General features: G+C 47.7%; 5 protein-coding genes across 5 annotated transcripts; 4 read left to right on the top strand and 1 right to left on the bottom strand.

Annotated features, from left to right (window-relative positions):
• Window positions 1-553: 553 nt before the first annotated feature.
• On the top strand, window positions 554-2,663 carry ANOM_002123 (fungal specific transcription factor domain-containing protein; the record flags this gene model as incomplete). Its single annotated transcript, XM_015547380.1, has 3 exons — window positions 554-1,033; window positions 1,082-1,497; window positions 1,550-2,663. Exons 1-3 carry the CDS (start codon window positions 632-634, stop codon window positions 2,661-2,663), a joined length of 1,932 nt encoding a protein of 643 aa, XP_015410184.1. The 5' UTR covers window positions 554-631.
• A 321-nt stretch (window positions 2,664-2,984) lies between these two features.
• Window positions 2,985-6,730, bottom strand: ANOM_002124 (uncharacterized protein; the record flags this gene model as incomplete). The annotated part of the gene is made up of 7 exons (XM_015547381.1): window positions 2,985-4,061; window positions 4,135-4,451; window positions 4,547-4,603; window positions 4,669-4,927; window positions 5,148-5,181; window positions 5,671-6,343; window positions 6,460-6,730. 7 exons carry the CDS (start codon window positions 6,728-6,730, stop codon window positions 2,985-2,987), a joined length of 2,688 nt encoding a protein of 895 aa, XP_015410182.1.
• Window positions 6,731-7,228: 498 nt separating this feature from the next.
• On the top strand, window positions 7,229-7,822 carry ANOM_002125 (uncharacterized protein; the record flags this gene model as incomplete). Its single annotated transcript, XM_015547382.1, has 1 exon — window positions 7,229-7,822. The coding sequence occupies one exon, from the start codon at window positions 7,229-7,231 to the stop codon at window positions 7,820-7,822; it is 594 nt and encodes a 197-aa protein (XP_015410183.1).
• Window positions 7,823-7,962: 140 nt separating this feature from the next.
• Window positions 7,963-9,000, top strand: ANOM_002126 (uncharacterized protein; the record flags this gene model as incomplete). Its single annotated transcript, XM_015547383.1, has 1 exon — window positions 7,963-9,000. The coding sequence occupies one exon, from the start codon at window positions 7,963-7,965 to the stop codon at window positions 8,998-9,000; it is 1,038 nt and encodes a 345-aa protein (XP_015410180.1).
• Window positions 9,001-10,249: 1,249 nt separating this feature from the next.
• Window positions 10,250-10,945, top strand: ANOM_002127 (uncharacterized protein; the record flags this gene model as incomplete). Its single annotated transcript, XM_015547384.1, has 2 exons — window positions 10,250-10,687; window positions 10,739-10,945. The coding sequence occupies 2 exons, from the start codon at window positions 10,250-10,252 to the stop codon at window positions 10,943-10,945; spliced, it is 645 nt and encodes a 214-aa protein (XP_015410181.1).
• Between the last annotated feature and the right edge of the window lie 1,190 nt (window positions 10,946-12,135).

A 12,135-nucleotide genomic window follows, 5' to 3' on the forward strand; every position in this document is an offset into this window, starting at 1 on the left:
AATCTTTTCAGTATTAGTGTAATGTGGATATAAAAGCTTGATGCACGAGCTTTAATCCTCTTATCGTGTCTCTTTAGTTGCCATCCAGTTATCCAAAGATGGGATTAGAAAGCTCAATCATGATTGGCCGGACTGCGGTCAGCTGACCAAACTCACCCGAACTCAACCGAGACTTCGCTTAGTGAAGAGGCAAGATATGAATCGTTAATCAACGAGGACTGTCACCCCAGACTCAGATCTGATGCTCTCTAGACAGGAGCCTGAGACTGTCTGTTAAACAGTACTTATCGTGTCGGAACCATGCGACCACAAATGCGACAGACTCAGAGGGTCCCTCGGTCATGTATACAATGCACCCGTAGGAAAGTGAAATGCTCAAAGAGAATACCGTGTGACAAATGCATTGAACGAGGGGAGTCGGCTGCCTGTATGCGAGAGGTTGTTAAGGTTGCCGGGAAAGTCACGGTGTGAGATCCCCCAATGCAATATTCTCGAGTCTTGGTCAAATAAGAATATATATTTTGGTCTAATGGGTCTAATCTCTTACGACAGTGCAGTGGACGAAGATGTGTCAGACGATAGTACCTCTGGCACCACGTCGAGGCTCCTAGAGGAGAACATAAGCCTTAAAATGCGAATAAAGCAGCTGGAGGCCGTTCTCTCCCGACCGGAAATGCTAAAAGTGGAGGCAAATATCCCCCGACGTACAGCAGCCGTAGAGGACTTTCAGTCCCCAGAGAGTATCTTAAGCGAGTTTCAGCGCTTGCCATTTCAGCTATCAGTCGAGCCAGGCCAAAGCCATGCTGATAGTACTCGCCCGTGGGACGATCATGTAATGCTTTGTCTGCCCGCCCGCCACTGGAGCGAGGTAATCGTCAAGTTCTCTCTAAGAGAGCTGGGATGGGTTCATTGTGCCCTAGATTCATCGGTTTTTATACGAGAACATGATGCTTTCTGGGATAGCTTGATCGCAAACGAAGGGAATAGTCTCAGGAATCATGCCTGGATCGCGGTCTATCTAAGTGTCTTAGCCGTAAGTCTTTCTGCCAATCTTAGCTTCAGCGATCTGACCAGCTTCCAGGTTGGCGTATACTTTATTAGTGAAGGGAAGATACAAAACCTCCAGTTGGTTTATGAAAGCTTCTCAGCCCGAGATCCTTCCGTGCGGTCTTCATTGGGCAGAGGATCTATAGAGTTGTCACGTAGTTGGCGAGCTGCTGCCTTGAAGGAGTTGAACTATGCCAATTACACGGGCAAGCCAAGCTTGCGAACCGTCCAGGCCTTGGCAATTCTCAACGTGATTCATAAGAATCTCGGTGAATCAGACCAGGAATATATTCTGCATGGTACGGCGGTGAATGTTGCTCGACTCATTGGGCTCGATCGTCTTGAGCATGACCGTGGAACAGCGAGCACACACATGGACAGCCTAGAGTCCAATTCAAGCCAGCAGAATGTGCTTCGAAGACTGTGGTGGACGCTGGTGGTTTGTGATTGGTAAGGCTGTATACCTGGCCAGTGAGGCTACAGGAACGCTAACACGACGTAGGATAGCTGTGTGGTCACGTCCGACAACGATCCACCCAGAGTCTTTCACAACAGTATTGGAAGTACAAGAAGGCCAAAGTACCTTTATTGATGGAACCTTTACCCCAGACTCACCACATAGCTTCAATGAAGGGACGAGCCGTCCCTCTGTCTTCGAGTATCATAGAGCAATAGCTCAACTGGCCATTGCTATACAGAACCACGCCGGATCCATCAGAAGCTGGGATATAAAAGTGCTACAAGATACTCTTGGAGAATTAGATCGCGTCTCATTATCCTTCCCACCCCACCTCACATTGTTAGGCCTGGAGGCCACAATGGAGGTGGTAGGGCATGAACCCAACTGGACCACAGTGCAAAGATACTTACTCCACAACTGTCTAGATAGCTGGCGAATTCATCTCTGTGTTGCCATATTGCCTCACATCCTGGAAACCCCCAACGAAGAGGGGAGGGATGTCCTCCAGCATGGGATATTAGCTGCAAAACGACTTCTTCAGCGGAGGCAACACGCACCATGCCTTCATTTCCACAAGTTCTGGGCAGTGACGGCGTCCATAATAACCGCAGGAATCTATACTATTATAGATCTGATATGCCTACGGAAGTATCGATCGCCTCCCGAATTGAGCGAACAAAGGGAGCTAGTTAGACTAAGCATCAGTCTGCTCGAGCAGTCATTCACAGAGACGCGGCACGGCGCATTACTCGTCCTTCGGCGGCTGTCCCATCTATACGATATCATAGATCCATCGCAAGAAATCAACCGACTCGTACTCTCGAAAATTGTGAGGTTAACAGCGTCGCCTCGTTTGTGGGCCTCCCTTCCAGATGCCGATGCGACCTTAGGGTATTTGTTTCCCGAGCCAGGTTTTGACAACCCGGGAAACACGTCACCGTCATCTCCGAGCAGTAGCCACGGGGTTGATAGTAGACTATCCGGGGATTCTACAATACAGTCAGAAGTACCTTTTGAATGGGACTTTACAACGGGTGCTGGGTGGAGCGAAATACTACCTCACTTTGGCGATTTGTCATCCTCTTTGGAACTCATTGATATGTCGATGCCATGGCTTGATTCAGTTCCTCTTGATGACTTCATGAAAGAATCCTAAGCGGTCTAATGGTTATGTAAATTGTGTACAGCACCAGAATCTGTACTTATGCACTATTCACGTCATCTAGAGATGGAAAATACAACATTCGGAGCATATGATATGAAGGTGCTAATCTATATTTTCCTCTCTACGTCTGGTATCGATGATGAACGAAGAACAGAGAGCTTAATATGTATTAATGTATGGTCCAATAATGAACAGTCCGTACTCATAAAATTCTAGTTAAGAAGAACATGCTTCATTAGTGCTTGTAGCATAAAGGAAATGTTCGAGCTATCAAACTGGGGCAGAGCTATGGTGAAACCTATTCCCCATGTATTAAATCTCAGCCATCTTCTTGTCAACAGCATACTTCATCGTAAGGAACCGAATCTTTGAACCGAAGACGAAAACAACGAAGCCAAAAGCCGAGACAACTCCCATGATGATAGCACATATATTCAATGCCTGCTTATAACCCACCTCTGTAACAAACTCAGTGACGCCAAAAGAAATTCCAAAGGAGATCAAGCCACGGATTGCGCAGATCAGCACCAGAATGGGCCCTGCTCGCTCTCCATAACTATCAAGCGAGTACGTGTATCCAATGAGAATGATACCAATGAATCCGAAGTAAATCCCATCAAAGCCGACTGTGATCGCCCACGGCGACCAGTGATAGGGGTCGGAACCAGCGTGACCAAAGATGACACATGAGATGAGTGCCACAATGACAGGCAGTAATATGGGAATCAGGCGGAACTCGGGTTCGGCCACACCGTTGCGGCGTCTTGCTATCCATTCGTGGAACTTGTCTCCACCGTATCCGAGAACAGGGACTAGGATCATTGAGACGACTATCTGGCCTCCTTGGACAAGGCCTAAAGCTGTGGCGGGATAGTTGTATGGCGGGGCGGTAAGAATGCTTCCGAACACAGTGACCATGATCACATAGATCCCGAGCACGACACTGTTCATCAAGACGACCCACAGGATGTTGGGGAACAAGATACACTGCAGCATGTGCTTCCAGCATTCTATCGCTACCGACCACTTTGCGGGACCGTGGAAGATCTTTAGGCTGTGCCGCCATGTACGCGGTTGATACCGTGTGAAGTCTAACTCGACTCTGCGCTTTGTAGTTGCGCGAACAATGGCCAGGTCTTCGCCTTCATGCTGAACATGGACTTGACCATCGAAAGCGTCGGTAGGCCGTTCATACAAAGATTCTGGGACCAGTGCAAAGGAGACCAGAAACAGAACGCCGCTAATGATAGCGAATATGCCGTACCACCACCTCCACCCTAGGCTCTGAACAAGGTAGGCTGTAGCAATGGTCAAGGCAGCGCTACCTATAGATTGGATAGCGCTGAACCATGCTAATCTGCTACTGCGCTCGTGAACAAAGTGAATTTCCTACAATGTCGTGGGTGCAGCCGAATGTCAGTCTCTGCTCTGTGTATATTGAATCCGGATATGGGAGGAGTACCTGAATGATGAGAGGACACAATGCCTCCGACTGCCCAGCGGCTAAAGATAGCACATCCCGTCCAGCAATATGCGAGGCCAGACTATCACTCGCAGCGCACCAGATTGACCCGACTGTCAGTATTAAAGCAGAGGTTAGGAATACTGGGCGACGTCCCACAGCCTCGGCGAGTGGTACAGCGATTACGTTTCCAAGTCCCATGAACAACGTTGGATATGTCATTAGATCGTTCGTTCTGGGATTACCGTCGTAATAGGCCGAGATGGTAGTGATGATGGGACCCATCCCAGAGGTCATGAGGACACTCAACACAGCAACTAGGCAACAACCGTGCGGTCAATATTTCTCTTATCTCACAGCAATTTTTCTCAGAGTTGTATGAAGGAGAGGAAAAAAAAAGATCAAAACTTACAAACTCCTAAAGTGCTGCTTATCACCCATTTCTGCCATTGAGGTAGGTTGAGGGGATCTCATTATCGTCAGCAACGATGGCTGGAGAAACAGTAGGCGATCATAGTTGAGTGTGCGTCTTACCTCTTGGATCAGGGGAAGGAGTTGGAATTAAGACAATTTCTCCATCTTCGACTAGCTTCACCGTTCCTGTTGGGACATTCTGCGCCGAGTCTTTTGTAATAGCAAATTCATGATGCGCGGCGTCGACCTCCTTCGCCATTTTTGATATGTTATGTCGAGCTACTCTATAACTTCTGAAGAAGATATCGGGTGATTGCACCGTTAATATAGGGATTGTAGATGTCCCATTGGAAATATCCTCGCGCGTATTGGGAGACACCTTTTTACGGCACCTCTATAGCGCCGCTCTGCGTGCACGGGGTCCCCGTGGGGAACCCAAGTACCGGTCGGTAGCCGATCGCGGAGAAACCAACCAGCAGCCCTTAAGGTCGCCAGAAACTACTAGGACCGGGACAGCGAATGTGGAGCCGAGGCAGGTCCGTGTCCCGTCTACGGCTGGTTACCGTTGACAGCAAGGGCTAGCCATACTTAAGACTCACCCGAGCTCGACCGAGTTTTGCCCCTCCGTACCCGCTAGGCGCACGTTAGCCTGTGAGGGCGACATGCTTCAATAATTAAAACAGTTAGTCTTATCTTTTTTACCACTTGACACAGCTTGGTAACGGTAAGTGGTCGTCCGAAGGTAATAACTGAAGGCCTTGTGGCCACTAATGCGCCACTGTGTCGCTTTTGCCCACCAGTAATCTTCAAAACATTATTTATGAAAGTATGGTACCAGAACGTCTAATTTTTCTTAATCTAGCATGTTGAGTTTGAATTTTTTTGGAAAGTAAATCCTACAATCATATCATCCTAAGCTTAAGCGGTTTGCGTACTAAGACCTATTGTACCCTGTGCATTTGATAGAGCATTCTAACAAAGATCATATCATGGAAAACAGCTAAATTGAATACGTAATAACTGAATATACAGTACAATCTCCTATCTGATATCATTCAACAGGTCCAACACTTCCAACGCTTCCAAACTTAGTAGGGAACAACACCAGCTAGCTGCAACAACCTCTCAGTCCTCACTGGTTTGGTCAGAGGCTCATCCCTTTCCAAGGGGTCCGGTACTTCCTCTCCATCCACCTTGACTGTTGCCTTGCCATGAGTGTAGAGGTTGGTATGTGGCCAATGGGTGGTAGTTTCATAATTCTCAAATAGCTTCTTCTTTGCTGCGCGGTCTTCATCCGACATCCAGGCTGCCGGTGTATATGTTGCGTAGACAATGGTGCGAATAAGGTCGGAATCTCCAAACTGCGCCCAGTGCATCTGACGCGAGTCCCACAAAATCAAGTCACCCGGTTCAGCGCAGACTTTGATCAATTCACAGCCGTGCTCGCGGTACCAGTCCAGATCTTTGTCAGAAAATGGATGGAAGTCCTTGTGCTTAGCAGTTCGCCATGGCATGGGTCCCGTCACTGGGTTCTCTTCAAAGAACTTATCGAAGAGCGGGGCGGATCCCTTCATGACGACGAGGCCACCGTCATTCGGCCCAGATTCGGACAAATTGACAATGCCTTGAACACAAGCTAATCCCTTGCGCTCTGGAGCCTGGTCACAGTGAGGCCAAGGCTTGGAATCATATTCACCAACGATGGATTGAGGGAGTGTGATGTTAACGGTGTCGAAAGAGACAACCAGCTCATCGGTTCCCCAGCTTCGCAAATGGCTCAATAACGCCGGGTTCGCTGGACGCAAAGTGTCAGTCATCTGAATGTTTGGCCAGGGTCTATTGAGCAAACCTACGTTCTAACATCCCACATGTACTTTTCATGTGCCGCGGAAAAGTGAAGATACATTCCACCTTTGAAGCTTTGAGGCAGGTTTTCTTTCTTCCAAGTGCTTCTGTCATGGCGGTCGAATCCGATATTAAATGACTCCAGCCAGTCGAGTGCCTCGCTCTGGTATTCACGCGCGCGCTCCTTGCTCAGAACGCCCTTAATCACTGTGTAGCCATTCTTGAAGAAGTCATCACGAAAGTCACCGTAATGAGTTTCTTGCTTTGCGCTTTGATGAGTCTTCAGAGGGTTGGGTGTACTCAAAGGCTCGAGTGTATCAACGCGAGAAGGCGCCATAATTCAGTAATTTTGTCGTGTATATGGAGAAGTTATCGAGTAGAAGAGTAGCAGTAATGAGATTATTGAAATAAACGGATATTCTACCAAGACTCTGGGGATGTGGACCGTATGTACAGACTTTAAACCTATGACGATTTTTTCTCGGCTATAAAGGAAACGTTCCACATCCGAGATCTTTACCAACGAAGTAATAGCACGGCCGAACTCTTCCAGAACTCAAGAGAGTGAATCTTGTGATTTTTCCAGTGTTTCCTGTCTATATCGGCAGTGAGTTGGCATCTACCGAGTGTTTCTCTCCAGCTGAGCCGATCTCGGCCGAACTCGCCCGAACGCCCTCTTTAGCCTCAAAACTTCCCCATAACGGGAATCATGAAGGCAATATCCCTGCCGAAGCTCCTCACAGTACTGGTAAGATTCATGACTTAAAGATGTAGGGGAGGACGTTGGCCAAGAGACAACAGGAGTCAGCATCCAGCATACATAATCTCTCCAACAATGCCGTCACCAGTCCCTGTCGCCACTCGACCAATTGACAAGCCCTCCGTGGGCCGAAATAATTACCAACCCTTCGGGTTTCGTGAGGAAGTGCTTCCTGCGGGTTGGAGTCAGAATGGCTCCAGGCCACTACCTTGTGACATCCATGCATCTCATGACGTAGGAGTCAAGGTTCGTGATGGGAGCACTTTATACTGCGACATCTACCGTCCTGCCAACACTACAAAACCCGTGCCCGCCATCCTAGCCTGGAGTCCATTTGGCAAGAAGTTCAATGGTATTTCCATGCTAAAGTTCCTACCGTGGGGTCTCGGGATACCAAGTGGGGTACTCAGTGGTCTGGAGAAATTTGAGGGCCCGGACCCTGCTGATTTTGTTCCTCGTGGATTCGCCATCATCAATGTCGATGCTCGCGGATCCGGTGACTCTGAAGGCACCGTGGGGATTATGGGTACGCAGGAGGCTGAGGATGGATACGATGTAATCGAGGCCGTGGCCAAGATGCCGTGGTGCAACGGGAGTGTCGGCTTGGCTGGTAACTCTCATTTGGCCATTGTTCAGTGGTTCATCGCCGCATTGCGGCGCCTTCTCTGAAGGCAATTGCTCCCTGGGAGGCTTGTGGCGACTTGTACCGTGAACAGTTTGTCAGAGGCGGAGTGTTTGACGCCGGTTTATTTGACTTTATTATCGACACTAATATTCAGGGACACGGTGGGGTGGAGGACTTCCACGAAATGTATCGGCGCTACCCCAAAGCCGACGCCTTGTATTGGAAAGACAAACGACCGGACATTGCCAAGATTAACATTCCCACCTATATCACCGCGTCCTACACAAGCTTTGTACACACCATGGGCTCATTGCGGGGTTGGTTGCAGGTGCAATCGTCACAGAAATGGCTTCGCCTGTGCCCATGGCAGGAATGGTACGACATTTGGAATTGCAAGGACTCTGCCGATGACCTTGCAAGGTTCTTCGACCGTTACCTAAACGGTGCAGACAATGACTGGGAGAAGACTCCAAAGGTCCGGACCACCATCCTACGATTTAACCAAGAGCCACTGTATAATATTGCCGAAGAGGATTACCCCATCCCACGCACCGACTACCGGAAAATGTATTTCCACCCTGGTGGGCGTCTGAGCGTCGACATACCGGAGGCAGAAGCATCAGTCTCTTATAATTCGGAAAAGTACTTGGACTGCGCCAGCTTCACGCACACATTCGATACCCGGACACGATTAGCAGGTGTTCCAAAAGCAGTCGTGTACATGTCATGCCCCGACTTCCATGACATGGATGTGTACGTGCTTGTGCGCAAGCTGGATGCCAATGGGAAAGCTCTGTTGAACCTCAACATTCCCTGGTCATCGATTGCACACCACGGGGTCAGTCAAGATAACATCGACGACATACCTGCTCAAAATAAGAATAATTTGATGTTTCATGTTGGATCATTAGGTATCCTTCGTGCGTCGCGCCGAGCCATTGACAGCTCCCGGTCCTTGCTCGAGAATTACCCCTTCCATCCACATGACCGTGATGAATATATCACACCGGGTGATATAGTAAAGTTGGAGATCGGCATATGGGCTATGGGTGTGGAGTACGAGGCTGGCGAAAGTATACAGGTGCAGGTACATGGGAATAGCCCGCTGTTGCGCGGTGAGTTCAAGGAAGACAACGAGTTCCAAGAGCTTGCATCGCATGGGACTCACACCCTTCATCTTGGCCCCGACTACCCTTCGTGTATTATTTTACCTTTTGTTTAAGTAGGGAACTGAGAACACACATGATTGATGATGGACTTAAGCTTTCCCCCCTTTTTCGTTCTGATTATTCACGAGTAAAACACAATATCACCAATCGAGTTTTCTTCCACATACATATACATTTCCATATGTTCTTTTACCTAAAGCCAGTATCTTTGCATAGCGATAGTAGATATCTAAAACTGTAATTATATCTACAATTCTATATCCAACTGAATTCTAGTATATAAGGTTTCATGTTATTTACACTCTAGGGTTATAAGCATATACTTCTGATAAGTCGGTTGCTTGTTGATCTAAAAAGCATATAGACGCCGCGTAATGTATGCAGCATTTCCCCTGGGACAACATAACCCCTGCAAGTGGGTACTAGCCTGGCGTAAAACGGATCCTAGCATATGTCACTGCAATGCTTCAAAGTTTCCATGTAGCTGCAGAATGTTACATAAATAACGCCCATGGACCCGCTGTGCAACGGTTGGAAGCTTAACACATCTAAGACCCTTTCCGGGACCAATATATTATTATATGTCGATCCTATGGTTAATACATAGTCTTAATAGTGTAACGCACGCGGTGATCCTAGGCAATCTAGTCCGCTACTTAGCAGGTTTAACAAAGAATACCCGGATGCCAGGCAGTTGCCCCGCGAGCGGATATAAACTCTGAGGGTCTGATATAATAGCCGTTACCAGGACACTGGTAGGAATATAGCTCAAACGAAGGCCTTTTGTCTCCCCAGCATTCTTGCGGTGTACGGTATTGCGTTTCACATAACGCCCATCATGGGCCAGATTTCAGATATTGTCAAAGCCCCCAGCCTTGACACATCAGTTGCGTTACTATAACCGCGTCATCAACACCACCGCAGCCCGTTGGTTCGGTGTCTTGTACTTCTATATGTTCTAAAGATATATGGGATTAAACTCGACTCAAAGAGGAAACTTATATGTGAATTGAGATACTTCCTTTGGGCAATTTTTCTGTAACCCTCAGAACGGGGCAAATAATCCCTTGGGCGTTCTAGGCTTCCAGCGGTGGCATTCTTAATGGTTTGACGACAGGCTTTTGCTCATTTATGGTTTAGTCTGAGCTCTCAAGCCCTCTAAAGTAGTCATCATACTGTTTCTGGGTGGTGCTTTTTTGAAGAGTACTTATACCTGGATACTTCAGCTCTAACGTCCATGAAAACATCTATCGACACCAACATTCTTTCCTTTCCCTTTGTCACCCAAAAGCGTTTCCAATCATGAGGTGCATCAGCTTCTCGCAGGCATGGTCTGTCTGGGAGATATTGATTGTCTTTGCACTGTGCTTCCAATCCTGCAATGCTGAATCGCTGGCCGATCCTGTCGCACCTGGTAGCCTACCGCCACTGGATGATTCTACCGCGATGGATAAACACATTGCATACAACAACGATACATTGAAGGTGCTCTATAGTCGTGACGGTGAGGATCACGAGTGGGAAACTGAATTCGGAACGTTTCAACCTACCATCATGCGGGATGAGCATACACATGTGAATCAAGAGACAGGGCTATACGAGGGCAACAACAATCCAAACGACAATTACGGACATGCCACTGGCTGGGACCGTAACAGAAGGGGCGTTAAATTCCGATGTGGATGTAGCAGGGTGAGGGTGAAAGTGATGGAAACAGCATGGCTTAATATCGTCATGATGGTCTGTTTGAAAATCACCGCATGTAAGGGAAAATGACTGACGGATGAATAGTTGGATCACATGGGACCTGTCTTGCAACGTCTTCGACAACACCTTACACTTGTTAATCCGGCGGTTCAATTGTCACCTTTAGATCACTCTAGAACGAATCTGTTCTGGATTTTGTATGGTCGTGACCAACCTAATCAAATCATTGATCAAATTGAAGGTCACTGGCCCAGTACCCTAAACGGGACGTCACTGACCAGGTTCATTTAGGAATGAGGTCAAAGATGCGTGAAGCATTGACCGCAGCTTGGTACGAAGTTACCTTTTGGTGCCACGATTCAGAATGGATACTTGAACAGGAGTACACTGGAGTCAAACCAACCAGCTGTAACACACGCCGTCAAGTTGACGGAATACGCCAACGCCCTATCTACAGGTCGGACTCTGAACAACAAGGTTGATCTTCTTTTATTGACGATATTCTTAATCTCATTGTCGCTGACATGACTGCCTCTAGTGCTGTGGAGAAATAGATGGGACAGCTGGATGACGCACATGGCGAAACCACGTAGCTACTGCACGCAAGAAAACAGAGAAGCCGAAGTTGTTCTTTCCGATCCGTTCGCCATTACGAAAGGAGATCATATTATTATCTGCGGCCAGACCCTGTCGGGAGAATGGAAATTGCACAGTACATGGTTGCGCAAGCAGCCACAGACGGCATTAACAGGAGCAAGTCGAGGCCTCCATGCACTGGCATATAACACAGTAGAAGGAGGTCTTCTAAAATTTTTCATCCTTTCTGAGAATATACAGGGTGAAAAATGGGGTATGGATGATGCTCAAGCATTCATCCGACTAACCTTGGGTAAGTTATTGCTTATATCCTATCCATCCGCGTTGCTTTGTCTCTTCCCATTCCTTGTCAGTTAGCTAATATGTTACTGCTGTGTTTTTCTTCTGGTGCTCGACAGGTCTATACTTGGAACAGTGCAAATGGGGTTCAAGGGATTTATTGTGCCAATCATTCAGGTAAACGCGATATCAACCTTGGGTGCGATTAGACTATCGCCCTCTCAATGGGTAGATACATTTTTCTCGTCAAGTGTGCGCAAGTGGTTTGTGCAAGGGGATATCAATATACAGAAGGTGTTGGCGGGATGCTCTTCTATGCACCCTATGTACCTATTGATAATAACCATGAAAACTCTTGGTAGACCCGCGTGAGTCTACAATTGTGGTTGAAGTACTGAGTGGTAGCCCTGTTTGCCACATCTTATAGACGTATGCGCTTGGATCATGTACAGCTCGGGTTAATAAATATCATGGTTCATTAGTTCGGATAACAACGTAGACTGTAGGAAAGAATCAGCGGGGTACAGCCTGGAATTTTGGCTTCAGAAATCTTCGTATGAAAACCTGTTTACTGGCGACTGGTACTCTGTCTTCAGTCCTCACAT

The sequence above is a fragment of the Aspergillus nomiae genome (assembly GCF_001204775.2).
Source record: "Aspergillus nomiae NRRL 13137 chromosome Unknown contig00035, whole genome shotgun sequence".
Classification (NCBI taxonomy): Eukaryota; Fungi; Ascomycota; class Eurotiomycetes; order Eurotiales; family Aspergillaceae; genus Aspergillus; species Aspergillus nomiae.